Source organism: Scyliorhinus torazame, chromosome 1 (genome assembly GCF_047496885.1).
Source record: "Scyliorhinus torazame isolate Kashiwa2021f chromosome 1, sScyTor2.1, whole genome shotgun sequence".
Lineage (NCBI taxonomy): Eukaryota > Metazoa > Chordata > Chondrichthyes > Carcharhiniformes > Scyliorhinidae > Scyliorhinus > Scyliorhinus torazame.
Genome location: NC_092707.1, coordinates 67,251,112 through 67,270,495, shown reverse-complemented (window position 1 = coordinate 67,270,495; position 19,384 = coordinate 67,251,112). Strand labels below are relative to the sequence as shown.

The window sequence follows — 19,384 nt, the reverse complement described above, 5'->3', positions numbered from 1 at the left end:
TTCAAAGCTCACCGACAGCACGTCATGTCATCACAACAGCAGACGGGAAACAGCCAATGGGATCCTGCTGGTGGCACCAAGGTAAGTTTAGCCCTTGGTGGGAGAGGGACATGCCCAGGCAGGGGCAATGGCAAGGCTGGCCCTGTGGATAACCCAATTGGGTTGGAGGGGGATGTTACCAATATGTGGTGGTGGGGGGGGGATTGGAGAGCGCCATTGACTTTGAAGGGGGGGAACTTGGCAGTGACAGGGGAAGCGGGCAGTTAGGGGTGGAACTGGCATTGATGGGGAACCTGGCATTGAGGGTGGGTGACCTAGCATTGAGGAGGGAGCTCTGGCGATACTGCTACGGTATTTGTTGGTTGTGGGGGCCCCAATAATTGTATTATGGGGGTGGGGGGGGGGGGTGGAAGAGCCTCTGATACCTTTGAGGTGGTCTTGGGGCTGGGGGGGGGGTAGTGCATGGGGGGAGTTTCAATTCAGTTCTGATCCAGATGCCCTTTAAAGATGACACCCTGATATATCAGGCCCCGCCCACCAGACTGTGGCTCAAGATGTCAGCCGGGATTTTCCGGCCGCTAGGATTCTCTTTTCCCACTGATAGCGCATCCCCGTCCGCGGGTTTCCCGGTGGTGTGGCATTTTCACTTGTGACACTAATAAAGATTATTATTATTATGGTTTCAAATGGAAATCCCATTAACAAGTGCTGGGAAGGGAGAATCCCGCCACCAGCGAATGGTGAGCTGCCAAGAAACATGTGGCTGGAGGACCAAGGAAACCCGCCCATGGTCTGAAACCTCAGCTGTGCATCTGGAGAGATACACATCGGTTCCTAGTCACAGCCTCACACTCTGTCAAATTATGGGAAAATTCTGCTCTCAGCATTATAAATATACAATAATCATTAATCAATCCAGTAAGAAATTTGGAGTAAAGAAGTTTCTCCTGAGAATGGTGTGAATGTGGAACGTGCTACTGTATGAGGTGGTGAAGACAAATAACACAGGTGCATTTAAGAGGAAATTGGATAAACACATGAAGAGAAAGGAGTAGAAGGATATGTTGACAAGATGAAGTGAGGTAAGGTTAATTTGCTCAAGTGGAGCATAAACATTGGAATTTTCCTGTTAGGCCAAATGACCTATTTCTGTATTATAACATTCTAAGTGATGGTCAGAAATGTCCGCCGAAGGAAGTGAGGTTTAACCAGAGCTAAAGATGGGATTCACACTTGGAACCATTGTTTACCAGCGTAATACACAACTGCTCCGTGATATAAACTTTGCACCTTGTAAAACTGTTGGAAGACTTACAAACAAAGGGAGCATATGGAAACAGTAGCCCACTTTCTCACAAAATACCTCAAAAATGTATATTTTAATTAGTTTTAGAATTAAAATTTGTACAATTTCTTTAAAAATACATCACAAACAGTAATCACAAAAAGGAATCAACAGCACGTTTTCAAGACTTCAACTGTAAACAGATTATGAAATAATTCAAGATCTACTCAACATTAAATCATCCCCAAGTCGATTATAAAATGCACTGAGTACAGCATCAGTTACAGAAGCATCTTCAATCGGAATTCAATTTTCCTTTTCAAAAGTCTTGAATTATTGCAGCACCAAATTTTGCTTTCAAAATCAGAAATTTGTGGCCTTAATTTTCCGTGGTCTAGTTTTCTAACGGCAATTCAAGTCAATCGGTCATTAGCAGCCATCTTACCTAATGGGAAGGAGGGTTTGTATAAAACATCCACTCAAAAAGAAACATTTCAAGCAATTAGGGAAAGTGTGAGAGTAATTTGTTGTTGATGCCTGATAGCACATCAAGTCCCAAGTATTCTGAAATCACCCATGTGAATTACTAGGACATTAAAAAATATTTTAATACCACTCAGCAGCTTTCAAGTGAGCAATGCATTTACTTTCCTGGTGTCAAGCTGTAATAGAATCTAGAAAGGCATGTAAAAACCATCAGTGACCCTACACATGAAATACTGTCCCTTTGGATGTGATAAATGGCCACACACAGCAAAATGTGCACAGAAAGTAAAATAATTTCAGCAGTAGTCTTTGTGCCAATATAAACAACTGAAAATTGACACATCAGTAAATTAGAAAAAAGTGGAATGAATCCAGCATTGCAATTACCGATAACAGAACTGCGATACTCTTAAATGACAGACTATTCTGTCATTCTGTAAATGCTGGCTAAAGTGCAACCGGTGACTATATTTCTAGTAAACACCAATCTTTCCATGAGGGTGGTTACATTTGAAGGCTAACATTTGAGGAAAAACACTGATCACTATATTTAATCTGTGCGGGATTTATGTCCAATTGGAATAGAAGAAAACCAAGAGATCATCATTGCAAAGTGGAGACTTTAAGCGGCATCATAATCCTCGATTCCATGTAGCGGATTAAAGGAACTGTAAGAATTAAGACACAAGGATAGAGTTAACCATTTCGTTACATAAAATCAACACATCACTTATCCTTTGTTCTTCAATATAATCGGTTAAATGACCTAAACTCTTGTATATCTTAAGTTAAGATTTTAAATCAGACAGCTAAACTTTATTCTGCTTGTCACTGCAACACATTTCACAGATAATCACATCAACAATTTGCATTAAAATTTTAACATAGAAAAAACATCTTTGTGTGCTTCATAGAAGCGTATGGGAAAACAAATAAACACTGACCTGGAAAAGATGCCCAAAATCCTGGTCAAAGGTATGGGTTTTGGCCGACATGAGCTCCACCAATGCCTCAAATTTAAAATTCCCATCCTCTTATTCAAATCCTTCCAGGCCCTCATCCCTCCCGAAGTCTCAATTGTCCTCCAATCCTACACTCAGGGATCTTACCCTTCCCCACTCTCATACCACCACTGACCCTCAGCTATCTAGACCATAGCTCTAGAATTCGTTCCCTAAAACTCCTCTCTTTAAGATCCTCTTCATTAAAACTGAACTCTTTGACCAGCTTTCAGTCATTCTTTCTAATATCTCCTCCTTTGGGCCTGGTATCAATTTGATCTCTTTTGAAGAGCCTTAGAAGGTTGTTATATTTCAGGACCTTAAAGGAAATTGAGGTGGAGAGGTTTGAGGAAAGAATTCCTGAGTATTGGGCCTAGGCAGGTAAAGGTATGCCTGTCAATGGTGGGTCAAAGGAAGGAGACAAGGTGAGGCAGATGAGGCTGGATTCAGAGGAAGGAAGATTTCAAAGGTGGAATTGTAGGACTGGGGGAAAGGTGAAGCCATTGTCCGTGAGGCGTTTGCACATTCTCCCCGTGTACGGTAGCATGGTGGTTAGCACAATTGCTTCACAGCTCCAGGATCCCAGGTTTGATTCCCGGCTTGGGTCACTGTCTGTGCGGAGTCTGCACATCCGTGTGTGCGTGGGTTTCCTCCGGGTGCTCCGGTTTCCTCCCACAGTCCAAAGATGTGCGGGTTAGGCGGATTGGCCATGCTAAATTGCCCATAGTGTCCAAAATTGCCCTTAGTGTAGGGTGGGTTACTGGGTTATGGGGATTAGGTGGGGTTACTGGGTTATGGGGATAGGGTGGAGGTTTGGACCTTTGGTAGGGTGCTCTTTCCAAGAGCCGGTGCAGACTCGATGGGCCGAATGGCCTCCTTCTGCACTGTAAATTCTATGTATGTCTATGTCTCCGTGGGTCTTACACCCGCAACCCAAAGATTTGCAGAGTAGGTGGAATGGCCATGCTAAATTGCCCCTTAATTGGAATTGTTTTTTAAAAATCTTAGCTGAGCCATAATTTCCTCCATCCTATAATTGGGATGATCATTGCTTTTGGCCTCTCCCACAAAAGCCTGACGTCCTTTTCACAAACACGATTTTCCCTCCTTGGTACTGACTCAGGGTGTTCAATTCTGAGATGAGGAGCTGGCCTCCTATACTTCCATCCTCCACATGCCATAAACTGTAGCTTGTCCAAAACTCTGCTTCCCCCGGTCCTCGTGGGGGTTTTAACACAGTCAATTCAGTGCTGGGAGTGGGGCACAGACCTGATTGGAGAGACTGAAACAGGAAGTTGCAGGAGAAGTAACCACAGATCTGCAAAGCAGGACCACATAAGATCTTGGAGAGGAAAGGAGGCTGATGATGGGGTCGTAATTGTAAGAACAGGAGTAGAGGATGGCTCTTTAAGAGAGGCTTATCACTGGCAGATTTAATAATAATCGCTTACTGTCACAAGTAGGCTTCAATGAAGTTACTGTGAAAAGCCCCTAGTCACCACATTCCGGCGCCTGTTGTTGAGGCCGTTATGGGAATTGAACCTGCGCTGCTGGCCTTGTTCTGCATTACAAGCCAGCTGTTTAGCCCACTGTGCTAAGGATTGGGGCTACAGTAGCAAAGGAGAGGGAACCATTTACAGTAATACTGGGTAGCACCTGTAATAAAATGTATTTCAGGGCAAAAAAACCCCAACAATGGTTAAAGATGATCCAAATCCTGATGAGACATTTGACCAAAACCTAATTAACCCATCTTCATCATTAACTATTAAATATAAGGTTACGATTCCTCAGGGATATTGGTTCCAATCATACCATGGCAGCTGGTGGAATTTAAATTCAATAAGTTCAATGAATGAATAAAAATATCTGGAATATAATACTAGTCTCAGTAACGGTGAGCATGAAACTATTGTATGGAAGGCAGTGGCATAGTGGTATTGTCACTGGACAAGTAATCCAGAGACCCAGGATAATATTCTGGGGACTTGGGTTCAAATCCCACCATGGCAGGTGATGGAATGTATACTGAATAAAATATCTGGAATTAAAAAGTGTAATGATGACCATTGTGGGAAAAACCCATCTGCTTCACTAGTATCCTTCAGGGAAGGAAATCTGCCATCCTTATCTGGTCTGGCCTACATGTGACTCCAGCAATGTTGTTGACTCTTTTTAAAAAAAATAAACATTTTATTGACGTATTTTTGGTATTGTAACAACAACAAAATAAACAATGTACATGAAACTATAAACATAGTGCAAAAGCCGTCTCCCTTCCTTACAGGTCCCACCTTTATTAACCCCCTACTCTAGGCTAAACTAACCCCCCCCTGCTGACGATTCATTTTCCGCAAAGAAGTCGACGAACGTTTGCCACCTCCGGGCGAACCCTAACAGTGACCCTCTCAAAGCGAACTTGATTTTCTCCAAACAGAGAAAGCTAGCCATGTCCGATAGCCAGGTCTCCGACTTCGGGGGCTTTGAGTCCCTCCAAGATAATAGTATCCGTCTCCGGGCTACCAGGGAAGCAAAGGCTAGAACGTCTGCCTCTTTCTCCTCCTGGATTCCCGGGCCTTCCGACATCCCGAAAATCACCACCTCTGGACTCAGTGCCACCCTTGTTTTTAACACCGTGGACATGACTTCTTCAAATCCCTGCCAAAATCCCCTAAGCTCCGGACATGCCCAGAACATGTGGACATGGTTCGCTGGGCAATGTTGTTGACTCTTAACTGCCCCCTCAAGGGCAATTGGAGTGGGCAAGAAATGCCTGCGATGTCCATGTCCCATGAACAAATTAATTATTTTTAAAAATTATTGATTGTCGCAAAAACCCATCAGGACCAGTAAGGGGGCAATCACAATGTTGGGGGATTTATTACAGGCCCCCCAACTGCCAGCGAGAGATAGAGGAGCAGATAGAGAGATTTTGGATAGGTGCAAAAATAACAGGGTTGATGTGGGTATGGAATTTTAACTTCCCCTATATTGACTGGGACTCACTTAGTGCTAGGGGCTTGGATGAGGCAGAGTTTGTAAGGTGTATCCAGGAAGGCTTCTTGATGCATTATGTGGACAGTCCAACTAGGGAAGGGGCAGTACTGGACCTGGTATTGGGGAATGATCCTGGACAGGTGGTTGAGGTTTCAGTCGGGGGATATTTTGGGAGTAATGACCACAATTTCGTAAGTATTAGGGTACTTTTGGATAGGGATGAAGGTAACCCTCGGGTTATGGTGCTAAACTGTGGAAAGGCAAATTACGATAACATTAGACAGGAATTGAAGAATTTGGATTGGGTGCGGCTATTGGAGGGTAAATCAAGATCGGACATTTGGGAACCTTTCAGTGACAGTTGACTGGGATTCAGGAAAGTCACGTTCCTGAGCGAATGAAGGATAAGTACGGGAAGGAGCCTTGGATAACGATGGATATTGTGAACCTCATCAAAAAGAAAAAAGGAGAGGGTGGCACAGGGGTTAGCACTGCTGTCTCACGGCGCTGAGGACCCGGGTTCGATCCCGGCCCCGGTTCACTGTCCGTGTGGAGTTTGCACATTCTCCCCGTATCTGCGTGGGTCTCACCCCCAAAGCCACCCCCAAAAAAGATGTGCAAGGTAGGTGAATTGGCCATGCTAAATTTCCCCTTAATAGGAAAGAAAAATTGGATACTATAAATTTATTTTCAAAAAGGAGGCTTTTACAAGGAACAATAGAGGGGAACCAGAGAGGGGGGGGAGAGGGGGGGCGAGCGAGGGAATGATAGCCGGAAGGAGAGCACGGGAAACAACAACAAACTTGGCAAATACAGTAACAGAGAGCAAGGACAATACGGGCGAAAGGTGGGATGAACGGCCTAAGCGGAGATGAACGCGCGACGACAATGGCAGCGAAAACCGTCCAGGAGAAGCAAGTAACAACACCACCACCAGATCCATTCTCGTATTGCCCTCTCTGTATTGGACATGACTACTGTAATTGTTTCTCCGGCACCCAAATGTATATGTACCCCCCCCCCCCCAGTTTCCCCCCCCACACACAAACAGGTGCCTTCTTACTTGTTAAACATAATATTGCTAACTGTACAGAGTTGCTGTTTTTGAGCTAGTGCACAATATCCTACCATTTCTTTTCTCTCTCTCTCTCTCTATCTATCTATATATATATATATATATATTTTTAAAAAAAAATCTGTGTACATAACTGCAAATATATTATGTTCAAAAACCTAATAAAAAGCATTTATTTAAAAAAAAGGAGGCTTTTGTACGATCGAGAAGGGTGGACAGTCGAAACCCTTAAGGAGTATAAAGAAAGTAGGAAGGTACTTTAGCGGGAAATTAGAAGGGGTCATTCAAAGTCTTTGGCAAGTAGAATTAATGTGAATCCCAAAGCTTTTTATTCATATGTAAAAAACAAGAGGGTGGCCAGGGAAAGGATTGGACCACTTAAGGACAGGGAGAGGGATTTATGTGTTGAGCCAGAGGAAATGGACGAGGTACGAAATGAGTACTTTGCTTCAGTGTTCACCACAGAAAAGGACTTTGTGGAAGATGATTCTTGGGTAGGATGTGTGGATAATCTGGGTCATGTTGACATCAAAAAGGAGGAGGTATTGGGTGTTTTAAAAGACATTTAGGTAGATAAGTCTCCTGGGCCGGATGGAATTTACCCCAGAATACCGAAAGAAGCAAGGGAGGAAATTGCTGGGGTCTTGAATGACATCTTTGTATCCTCATTGGCTACAGGTGAGATCCCAGAGGACTGGAGAATAACTAATATGGTACCACTATTTAAGAAAGGTAGCAGGGATAATCCCGGAAACTATATGAACCTCATGTCGGTAGAAGGTAAATTATTGGCGAGAATTCTCAGGGACAGAATTTATACCCAAATGGGCTCATTAGCAATAGACAGCATGGTTTTGTGAAGGGGAGGTCGTGCCTCAATAACTTGATCGAGTTTTTTGAAGAAGTGACAAAAGATGATTGATGAGGGGAGGGCAATGGATGGTGTTTACATGGACTTCAGTAAAGCCTTTGGCAAGGTGCCTCATGGCAGACTGGTACAAAAGGTGAAGTCACATGGGATCAGAGGTGAGGTGGCAAGATGGATACAGAACTGGCTCGGTCACAGAAGACAGAGAGTATCAGTAGAAGGGTATTTTTCTGAATGGAAGGTTGTGGCTAGTGGTGTTCCACAGGGATCGGTGCTGGGGCCTCTGTTGTTTGTACTATACATAAACGATTTGGAGGAAAATGTAGTTGGGCCGATTAGTACGTTTGCGGATGACACCAAGGTTGGTGGAGTGACAGATAGTGATGAGGATTGTCAGAGGATACAGCAGGACATAGATAGTTTGGAGACTTGGGCAGAGAAATGGCAAATGAAGTTTAAACTGGACAAATGTGAGGTAGGTATATTTTGGTAGGTCTAACACAGAGGGGAAATATACAGTTATTGGCAAAACTCTTCGGAATATAAAAAGTCCGAGAGATCTGGGCATACAGGTCCACAGATCTTTGAAGGTGGCAACACAAGTGGACAAGGTAATCAAGAAAGCATATAGAATGCTTGCCCTCATTGCACAGGGCACCAAGTATAAAAACTGGCAAGTCATACTACAGTTGTATAGAACACTGCACTTGGAATATTGCACACAATTCTGGTCACCACACTACCAGAAGGATGTGGAGGCTTTAGAGAAGGTGCAGAGGAGGTTTAACAGGATGTTATCTGGTTTGGAGGGAATTAGCTTTACGGAGAGGCTGAGTAGACTCGGACTATTTTCATTAGAACAACGGAGGTTGAGGGGCGACCTGTTAAGAGGTCTACAAGAATATGAGGGGAATGGATAGAGTGGATGGGCAGGTACTCTTTCCCAGGGTGGAGAGGTCAGTCACTAGGGGGCATAGGTTTAAGGTCGTGGGGCAAAGTTTAGAGGAGTTGTGTGAGGCAGGTTTTTTTTAAAGAGTGGTGAGTGCCTGGGACACATTGCTAGGGGAGGGTGTGAAAGCAGATACATTAATGCATTCAAAGGGCATCTTGACAAATACATGGATAGGATGGGTATAGAGGGATTCAACACCAGGAAATGCTGAGGGGTTTGGCCAAGGTTGGTCGCATGACCGGTGCAGGCTTGGAGGGCCAAAGGGCCTGTTCCTGTGCTGTATTGTTCTTTGGTTCACTAATGCCCTTCTGCTGTCCTTAACTAGTCTGTACATGTGACGCCAGACCCACAACTGCCCTCTGAAATGGCCTCGCAAGCCAGTCAGCCGTAGCAATTAGGAACGAGCAATAAATGCTGGCCTTTTCACGAAAGAATAAAAATCTTGCTTGCAATAAATATTAGAGAAACAAATATTAGATTGTTCAAACTACTGCAGCAGATTGTACAGGGTAACACTATGCACTAACACAGATAGAAATACATGGCACCACTCAGCGGTATCCGCGCCCCCAACCTGGTGTCAAGACGAGGCCACTGAATCTCGCAAGAGGCTTCGCGCAAGATTTGTGGCGCTCGGATCGTCTCACGGGATCACTGGGCGTGACCCAAATCAGCGTACTTAAATGCACCATTAGATTTATTTAAATATGCATTTGTTGGACTTTCCAGGCACCTGGGACCTAACAGCCCGCCTGGGAGACCTCGCTAGGGTGCCGTTTAGTACTGGTTGACACAAACGTGGACCAGTCGTAATGGCACCTCGGGGAGTCATCCAGGCAGTTATAGACCCCTGGGTGGTCGGGGACAGGGCAGAGTGCCACCTGGCATTCCCTCTTGCACCCACGCACCTTGGCACTGTGATATGCCATCAATTAAGACGGAAAACGCAGAGTGAATTAACTGTGGCTTTAATTGACTTACAACAGAGCTGGCAGCGTGCCCCAGAATGAGGCAGTGCGAGAGGTCGGCAGCTTATGTACCCAGACCCGAGGGGGAGGAGCCATGGGCAGAGCCAAAGCCGTACAACATGTAATATAATGACAATACTGTATAACACGTAATACTGTGGCAGCACAATACAACACAGTGGTTTCACCATACACTGCCACCCTGGCAGGGGCACTGCCAGTTTGGCACTGCCAGTGATCGGGCCTGGGTGGGGCCTATCAGGTGGAGGGGGTAGAGGGTATGTTCCCGGGGGTCTTCCCAAGGTTGGGGGGTGGGAGGGGGTCAAAAGCAAGGGCGGGCCTGAGTGGGGGTGGGGGGGTGGGGGGGTGGAGAAGATCGGGACATCCTTCCAAAACCCCAATCTGCGAGGAGCCTTTCCTGCTGGTGAGCTAAAGCTCACCAGCTAGAATTCAACCCAAGTGCAGCCTCAGCAGAAAGAAACTCCTCAAGGCCAAATGAAATGGCAAAGTGCCATTGAATAGCGAGGTGTTTATCGGTGTTGCAATGCAAAGAAACACCCTGCTAAACGTGCCCAAAACCAGAAATGTTTTGGTTGAACTTTGCCCATAGAATATATTGTACACCCATTTCTGATGCATATTTATTTGTAACTGTAAACTGCAGGTAGGCATTAGCATTTTCTTAACATAAGAGGCTTTGAATTTCTAATTTCTCTTCTATTTCTCCTCACTCCTTTAAAACGACTTGCACCCATCTTAACCAGACTTCAATTGTTTTTGCTTTTGTTGTAAGATTTCTCAATGCTTAAACAATAGGCTGTAGGTTACCTGTGTAATAGACACAGTCATCCCAGCCAGGCTTTTGCCAGGCTGCATTCCGTGTTTCCTGCCTGGATTGAAGGTCTGTGTAAGCTAGAATTGATAGAAAAACATGAAATGAATATTTGTTGTTATTATTCGCATCAATTTTGGTGGGCTGAGTAAGGAGAAGTGTTTCAACTAGCAGGTGGGTTGGTAACCGGAAGATCCAGATTTAGGATAATTGTCAAAAGAACCAGAGGGGAAGTGAAGATGAATATTTGTTTTAACATAGTGAATTGCTATGACCGCCAATGCCATAACCAAAATGGTGATGAAGTAGTATTTTGCGGCCATTGGGATTCTCCGTTCCTGCTGGCAGGGCACCCCCATTTTCCCGGAGGCGTGGGGTGGCTTCAATGGGAAATCCCATTGGCAAGCGGCAGGAGTAGAGAATCCCACCGCCAGCGAACGGCACACTGCTGAAAAACACGCGGATGGAGGACCGGAGAATCCAGACCAATATTAACTTTCAAAAGGGAATTGGATATACTCCAGAAGAGAGAGATTTTGAGGATGGTGGGGAAAGAGCAGAACCAAGTAAACAGCTTTTGTGAAAAGCTGGCCAAGACTCGATGGACTTAAGCGGGCTCCTTCTATGCTATTTCATTTTATGAATTTATAACAGGGCTGTTATTCTATTGTGTCTACAATGCCGGACGATATCTTAACCTCTTAATCCATTTTGTGTGACAAATGTAATACTCCACAATCCAAGTGGTCAAAATCAACAATTGTGCTAACCAGTGCCATATTAATATGATGGAAAGTGTTAAGAACCTTGCTGAAATTAGCTGCGAGAGTGTCTCAAAAAACCCCGAAGGATAACTTGAATCACTGGTTCTTAATGGTGTACATTTGTTTGGAATAATGTGAGGAACAAAGTGCAATCCAGTGAGTAACCGGTCCAGTCATTGTGTAAACAATTAATAAAGTATATTTAATAAAGTAAAAAGGAAAAAAAAACACACAACAAAAGTCTAATGTGCACTACGATACTTAAGTACATTGATAACTAAACACACCATTTTATCTGAAGTTATCACTCGTTCCCAAAATATATCCACCTTCCGTGAACTCACTGAGGCACCCCTTTTTCCAAGCACCATCCAATGTTAGTAACTTTATAGGTCAAATCCAGCTGATAGTTATCATGCAAAACCACTTAGGTGACCAAGCCTGGGAAATGTCTCTTCCTGTTTCAGCGAAGGCACAAAACTACATCTTTTAGAACAGAGTATCTGCAATCTGCCATAGCTCTAAATGTTAGATGGAATGGTTCTCCGTGGCTTGGATCATGGATGGAATGGATTGTCTGGCTGCTGGATGGAGACTTACCTCCTTCCCCAATGAGGGTGCTAGTAGTCACGCTGTTCAGTCTCTTTAATATTCCGCCCTGTATATTCGGCTGTTCACATCGCTCAAATTCCTTACCTTGAGAGGTTATCATTTGTATAGCCCCACTGATCTTTGGTAAACAATGTTTCCGATATGGGCATTCGCACCTCAATGTATCTAAATGCCTGCCAATCTTGTTACTGGGCAAATTGCATCATTATTCCTCTAGATACCTTGAAGTTCACTGTTAACCGTGCTAATTTCTCAAATTCCTAACTAAAGGATGTCTAGAAATTCAACATTTGATTTAATCAGGGCTTTAATGACCCATTTATAAGACTGTTTACTGGAGGGAAGGATAGATTTTTCTATTTTCTGCCCAGGTGTAAAACTGTCATTTGGCACCTTTTCAGCTGATCAAGAACTCCAGTTACATGCAAATTGAAAATCTACCCGAAACTCACAACACTATTTGGGAAACAAAATTTCATTCCACTTACCCCAAAGATGATGCACCACATACAGGTCGCCAACCAGTGAAAAGAATCCACCGACAGCTTCATTGTTTTCCTGACGGAATCGAATGGCTCGTGCCCTAATGACAATCAAAAGATTTAAATAGTTTCAAACAGCATTAAAGTTGCAGTATCTATTGTCTTGGTCTTGTTCTGATTATTGCCAAAGCTTGACGTGAAGAAGAGGAGGCAATGTGCTTTTTTAAAATTAGCTATTTTTAATCCATCTTCATTTTCAACGTTTTACATCTCATTTTCATTCCACACTCTGGGCTAAATTCTCCCCCAACGGCGCGATGTCCGCCGACAGGCGCCAAAAACGGCGCCAATCAGACGGGCATCGTGCCGGCCCAAAGGTGCGGAATGCTCCGCATCTTTGGGGGCCAAGCCCCAACATTGAGGGGCTAGGCCGGCGCCGGAGGAATTTCCGCCCCGCCAGCTGGCGGAAATGGCGTTTGTTGCCCCGCCAGCTGGCGCGGAAATGCGGCGCATGCGCGGGAGCGTGAGCGACCGCCGACAGTTTCCCGCGCATGCGCAGTGGGGAGAGTCTCTTCCGCCTCCGCCATGGTGGAGGCCGTGGCGGAGGCGGAAGGGAAAGAGTGCCCCCACGGCACAGGCCCGCCCGCGGATCGGTGGGCCCTGATCACGGGCCAGGCCACCGTGGGGGCACCCCCCGGGGTCAGATCGCCCCGCGCCCCCCCAGGACCCCGGAGCCCGCCCACGCCGCCTGGTCCCACCGGTAAATACCAGCTTTGATTTACGCCAGCGGGACAGGCAATTTCTGGGCGGGACTTCGGCCCATCCGGGCCGGAGAATTGAGCGGGGGGTCCCGCCAACCGGCGCGGCCCGATTCCCGCCCCGCCGAATATCCGGTACCGGAGACTTCGGCGGGGGCGGGATTCACGGCGGCCAACGGCCATTCTCCGACCCGGCGGGGGGTCGGAGAATGACGCCCTCTATTCCTGCTTCGATGCAACAAGTAGTGATCTCAGGAGGAATTGCAAATGATAGTTAATGTCGGGACAATATTGCAAAATATGCTGGAATATAGCCAGACATCAGAAAACAAATATCCCAGACATTATGCTCACGCAATATTAGTCAAACCACTTTTGGGCATCTCGTCGCAAAAGAAAATATCGGAAGACGCGCAGAGACAAATGGGGGTGCCAAATGCATAAAGGATGAGCTCTGATGAAAGATGAGAGAAGCTGAAACCAAACAGTCTCTGTAGGTTTTAGCAAGATCCCCACATAACAAACTTGTCAGAACTTTCTAGCCTTGGGATCCATGGGAAAGTGGCCAATATTGACAGGTGGCAGGAAGCAGTTCGGTACTTTTGTGACTAGAAGGCTATTTCCAGTGGTATTCTGAAAGGTGCAGTATTGGCTAAAAAGTGAAAATAATTTCACGAAAAACCAGGAAAGGAAGGTCAATTAAAATGGGCAAAAAATTTTATTCAAAAGAAATATCAAAATAAAATCTTTATTCAAAGAATTCTAAATGCTGGAGTAATGAAACATGGGAGGTGGAGAGGCAAATCATTAAGACTCAAAAGCGCTGCTGAAGTAGAAGAAGGGCTAGGTATGGACCGGTTGAATGGCCTTTTCTCATGTTTTATTTTTCTGAAATTTTTAAGAAATTGGTCCTGCTGATAAATGCTTTGATAAATATGCATTGATACCGTGGCACATTGTTCTGACTGCCCATTGCATTAAATTAGCATTTCTTCAGCCTACTTGTCAGGTGAGACCACTTGAATTGTACATCAGCTTTGTGCCTAGGTCTCATGGGGTGGAGACAGGGGGCTAAATTCTCTACCGTCCCCCCGCCGGTAGCCGAATCCCTGATGTGGCGGAGTCAAGCATCAGGGAAAAAAAATCAGGATTGGCGCCCTGCTCCGGCCCCCACTCGCTGCAGAATCAGGGTTCATGCTCAAGCACCAGTGGGAGAATGTAAATAGATGCAAATGGATCATCTACTTAGGCGGCCGTCACCAGATTATTTGGGCTCTCGGATTTCACCGGTCCTCTGGGCCGGGAATCATGATGGCTGCGGATCACAACAGGTATCACCAAACGTGAACCTGACGTGGTGGTCCTCGCGGTGGGCCAAGGGGTTAGTCCATCCGACGCCCACCCTCCACCCCCACATGCACTTCCCACCTCTCCCGTACCAGACCCCTCTTCACGGGAGATCCCCCCCCAAGGACCCCTAACTAAAGGGACATGCCGAAAGACCCCCTAACTGAAGGGACTCCTCACAGGGACCTCTAACTAAAGGGAGGCCCCACAGGGACCGCCTATCTAGAGGGACAGCCCCAGGAACCCCCTAAATAGGGTGACTCTCCAAGGGACCTCAAAATAGGGAGACACCCCACAGGGACCCACTAACTAAAGGAACCCGTCACATGGACCCCCTAACTACAGGGACCCTCCCAGGGGCTCCCAGAAATGAGATACCTGCCTGGAAGCTAGAGCGCAGGCCAGACTGTCCAGGGTCAGTGAAAAAAATTACAGTTGTTAACTGGAAGCACCACATATCCATTCCTGGAAAAAGAACAGCTGTGATCTGTAATTAAACCCCTCAGATCCATCAACTGCAAGACATTCATTCATTGCTGGTAGTGCTGCGATTGACAGCTTTCACAAACCAGCTGTTAGCCATTGCTTCATTCATTGTCTTCATGGATGAGTAAGTCCAAGTGCTGAAACCACAATGTTTGCAAACACCAACCATATCAAAGAGAGAAAGTGCATTCCAATCATGCCCCTTCATGCTGAGCTGGAAATTGACAGCACTTAACTCTCTTTGATGTGGTTGATATATGTAAACATTGTGGTTTCAGCACTTAGACTTACTTATCCACGAGACTTACTCATCCTTTAGTTAGGGGTCCATGTGGGGGAGGGGGGTTCCTTTCGGTAGGGGTTCTGGGGGGGGGGGTCTCCCTCTATAAACAGTCCCTGGAAGTGTTCTCCCTATTTAGGGGTCCCTGTGGGGAATTCCTTTAGTTAAGGGGTTCCTGCAGGGGTCTCCCTTGGTGGTGGTGGTGGAGAGGGGGGGGGGGGCAGCTTTGCGATGCGGGGGGTGTGGTCAGTCACAGGACTTTGTTATCGGACTGCAGGCTCAAAATGACAACCCAATAGTGGGATTTTCACGGGAATCCCTTATATTTGTCAGCATGCATAAATTTGCATAGCGGGGGATACTGAATTGCTCAGTGGAATCACGTGCAAATCAGTTCCGGCAGAAGAATCCACTCCCAAACAGTGTATTTCGCCCAGGGTGTTGATGTATTAATCATCTGTGGTAAACAGGTTGGAACAGAACAGGATTTTTACCAAATTGAGAGACTTGGTGATGGGTTAAAGCCGGAAACAACAACAGGTTCAAAGAATACAATTGAAGACATGATAGCACAGCAATTACTGCCTGGGTAATATGAAATTTCGGTTTTAACAGATTGTAATTTGTTAGTGGAAAATAAGAAGTTCCACAGCTTTGAGTTTACATTATGTGGTCCATTACCACAGCACTTATAAACATCTCAAAGTGCTTACCATAAACCAATCACTTGCAGTAGTAGTTTCAAGTAATGTAAGCAATAAGCTTTTCGCATGCACACAATGTCACAAACATCAATAAATTGAATGTTTCTTGAGCGATTTAGGTTGAGGAGGGAAGATAAAATAAGAATCAGAACTCCCTGCTCAAAGGGATATAGCACTTTCAATTTTACTTAATTATGCATTCACGGGATCTGGATATCACTGGCAATTGTCCATTCCTTGTGGCCCCTGAGAAGGCAGTCACAAGAAACCTTCAACCTTCTTGAACCGCTGCAGTCTGTGCACTGAAGGTATTCCCACAGTACTCGTAGCGAGGGAGTTCCTGGATCCTGATCCAGTGACAGTGAAGGTTCAGCGATAAAGTTCCAAATTAGGATGTTGCGTGACTCAGAGGGGAAGTTGCAGGTGGAGGTCTTGCCATGTATCTGCTGCTGCCTTTGTCCTTCTAGTTCTAGTGGTTAGACATTATAGGCATGCTGTTCAAAGCGTCTTGGGGGGGGGGGGGAGAATGTTGGGAGCCGGGGGGGGGGGGGGGGGGGGGGGAGTTCTGGCTTTAAACTCACCAAGCCTTTTTAAATGCTTATTTAAATACACTAATCTGGTTCACACTCATGAGGATGCGAACCAGATTGTGCCAGGTGCCACAAGCTGGGAGCACCTTGGCACTTTACTCGATTGGTTTATTGTCACATGTACTGAAGTACAGTGAAAAGTATTTTTCTGCGGCCAAGGGAATGTACACAGTATGTACATAGTAGAAAAAAGGAATGATCAACAAAGAATGTTGACAAATAGTACATACATCGAAAATAGTGATTGGTTACAGTGCGAAACAAGGGGCCAAACAAAGGAAATACATGAGCAAGAGCAGCATAGGGTGTCGTGAATAGTGTTCTTACAGGGAACAGATCAGTCCAAGGGGCAGTCGTTGAGGAGTCTGTAGCTGTGGGGAAGAAGCTGTTCCTGTGTCTGGATGTGTGGGTCTTCAGACTTCTGTACCTTCTGCCTGATGGAAGGGTCTGGATGAAGGCAAAGTCTGGGTGGAAGAGGTCTCTGATAATGCTGTCTGCCTTCCTGAGGCAGCGGGAGGTGTAGACAGGGGGAGGGTGGCAAGCTTGTGTGATGCGTTGGGCTGAGTTCACCCCACTCTGCAGTTTCTTGTGATCTTGGGCCGAGCAGTTGCCATACCAGGCTGTGATGCAGCCAGATAGAATGCTCTCTATGGCACATCTGTAGAAATTTGTGAGAGTCGATGCAGACATGCCAAATTTCTTTAGCTTCCGTAGGAAGTAGAGACGTTTTTGGGCTTTCTTGACTTTTGCATCAATGTGTTACATCATGCTCCTTTCAGTGCCCAGTGCAAATCCCGTATATGGGCTTTCCTGCTATTCTCCCGGAACAGCGGGCTGTGTGCCAGGTAGAATGTGGCTGGAGAATCGCCCCATTGTTTTGACATGCACTGCAAATTCTGCGGGCAGAATCTGACCATTTTTTAAAACATGTCTGACACAGGCTGAAAACCGCACGTAACTCTCCAGCTGCACAGATCCGTTTTCACTCCAGCCTCTCTGAGAAAATAAAAATGAGTGGGTATGGCTTACACCGTCACTCTGGCAGGGCAGAGCCTGATGGAGCCTGCAAGGTCGCCTCCACAGTGATTGGGCCGCCATATTTAAATTTCCTCCCACTATCGTAGAAATATCACCAGTGTGCTCCCCCCCACCCCAACTGCCCGCTCCCCCCCACAGTGCCTGCAAGTCCCCCCTCAATGGCCTTGGCGCTCTTCCCCCACCACATTTAATGGGAAATGCCTACCCTTCTAGGAGTACAGGTCCACAGGTCACTGAAAGGGGCAACACAGGTGGAAGGTAGTCAAGAAGGCATACAACATGCTTGCCTTCATTGGCTGGGGCACTGAGTATAAGAATTGGCAAGTCATGTTGCAGCTGTATAGAACCTTAGTTAGGCCACGCTTGGAGTATAGTGTTCAATTCTGGTCGCCACATTACCAGAAGGATGTGGAGGCTTTAGAGAGTGTGCAGAAGAGATTTACCAGAATGTTGCCCGGTATGGAGGGCATTAGCTAAGAGGAGCGGTTGAAGAAACTCGGTTTCTTCTCACTGGAACGACGGAGGTTGAGGGGCGACCTGATAGAGGTCTTCAAAATTATGAGAGGCATAGACAGTGGATAGTCAGAGGCTTTTCCCCAGGATAGAGGGGTCAATTACTAGGGGGGCATAGGTTTAAGGTGAGAGGGGCAAGGTTTAGAGTAGATGTACGAGGCAAGTTTTTTACACAGAGGGTAGTGGGTGCCTGGAACTCGCTACCGGAGGTGGTGGTGGAAGCAGGGACGATAGTGACATTTAAGGGGCATCTTGACAAATACGTGAATAGGATGGGAAAAGAGGGATACGGACCCAGGAAGTGTAGAAGATTAGTTTAGTCGGGCAGCATGGTCAGCACGGGCTTAGAGGGCCGAAGGGCCTGTTCCTGTGCTGTACATTTCTTTGTTCTTTGTTCTTGTTCTTCTCTCCCATGTGGATACCCAGAGGGCCCAACCTGGCACTGCCCCTTGGTACAGACTGGCACTGCCAGGTTGGCAGTTGCAATTGCTAGTCCTTTTAATTTTGAGCAAATCCCCCTTTATCCTTCTCATTTCTAGAAAATGCAATCTGAGTTTGTTCAATCTCTCTTTATAATTTAACCCTTGGAGTCCAGGTATCATTCTGGTTCATCTATGCTTCACCCATTCCATGGCCAATATATCTTCCCTAAGGTGTGATGCTTGGAACTGCTCCAGATGTGATCTAACCAGTGTTTTGTACAGCTATAGCATGGCTCTACTCCCCTGCACTCTCTTCCTGTAGGCAATTTTCAAACCAGGCCAATAATTTGCCTTCAATTCCATTACCTTAAACTGTTGCTAATGATTTCTTATGAGGGCCTTTGTCAAATTTCTTCTGGAAATCCATGTAACGAGAATGCATAGATTCCCCTATCAGCTACTTTAGTCACTTCCTCAAAAATGTCAACGATGTTCGTCTGGCACGACCTGCCCTTTACCAATCCTTCTTGACTCTTTCGAATCAGCTGTAATTTTTCAAAATGTCCAGCAACTCTATTCTTAGGTGTAGACACGAGCAATTTCCTGACAACAGATGTTAACTGGTCTATAATCTCCTGGTTTCCCTCTCTCATCTTTCTTAAATAAGGGAATAACATGCACAATTTTCTAATTGAAAGGAACAACTTTAGAAGATCATAATTACGACATCTGCAATATTCATTCATCACTGAAGCTCAACTAAGAACCAAATAGCTTAAGTTTGATGCAGACGACAAGTGCTGATTCTATTTATGCCATGTTTTCATAGCCGGATTTGTTGTTGCCAAGGGCCTGGTTATTTCATTAGAGATTGACAATGCTCTGTGCTAATGTTAATAAAGGCCAGGCAGGTTTAGAATTTTT

The 19,384-nt window shown here is 45.7% G+C and overlaps 1 protein-coding gene across 1 annotated transcript in view; it reads right to left on the bottom strand.

The window, feature by feature from the left end:
- Positions 1–1,360: 1,360 nt before the first annotated feature.
- Positions 1,361–19,384, bottom strand: part of LOC140408629 (protein NipSnap homolog 1-like) — a 62,729-nt gene continuing 44,705 nt past the window's right edge. Inside the window, exons 8-10 of the mRNA XM_072496093.1 lie at positions 12,329–12,423; positions 10,461–10,544; positions 1,361–2,439 (exon numbers count right to left, since the gene is read on the bottom strand). Of these exons, the coding sequence (XP_072352194.1) occupies positions 2,375–2,439; positions 10,461–10,544; positions 12,329–12,423 (244 nt within the window). The 3' untranslated portion in view covers positions 1,361–2,374. The remainder of the gene's footprint in view (positions 2,440–10,460; positions 10,545–12,328; positions 12,424–19,384) is intronic.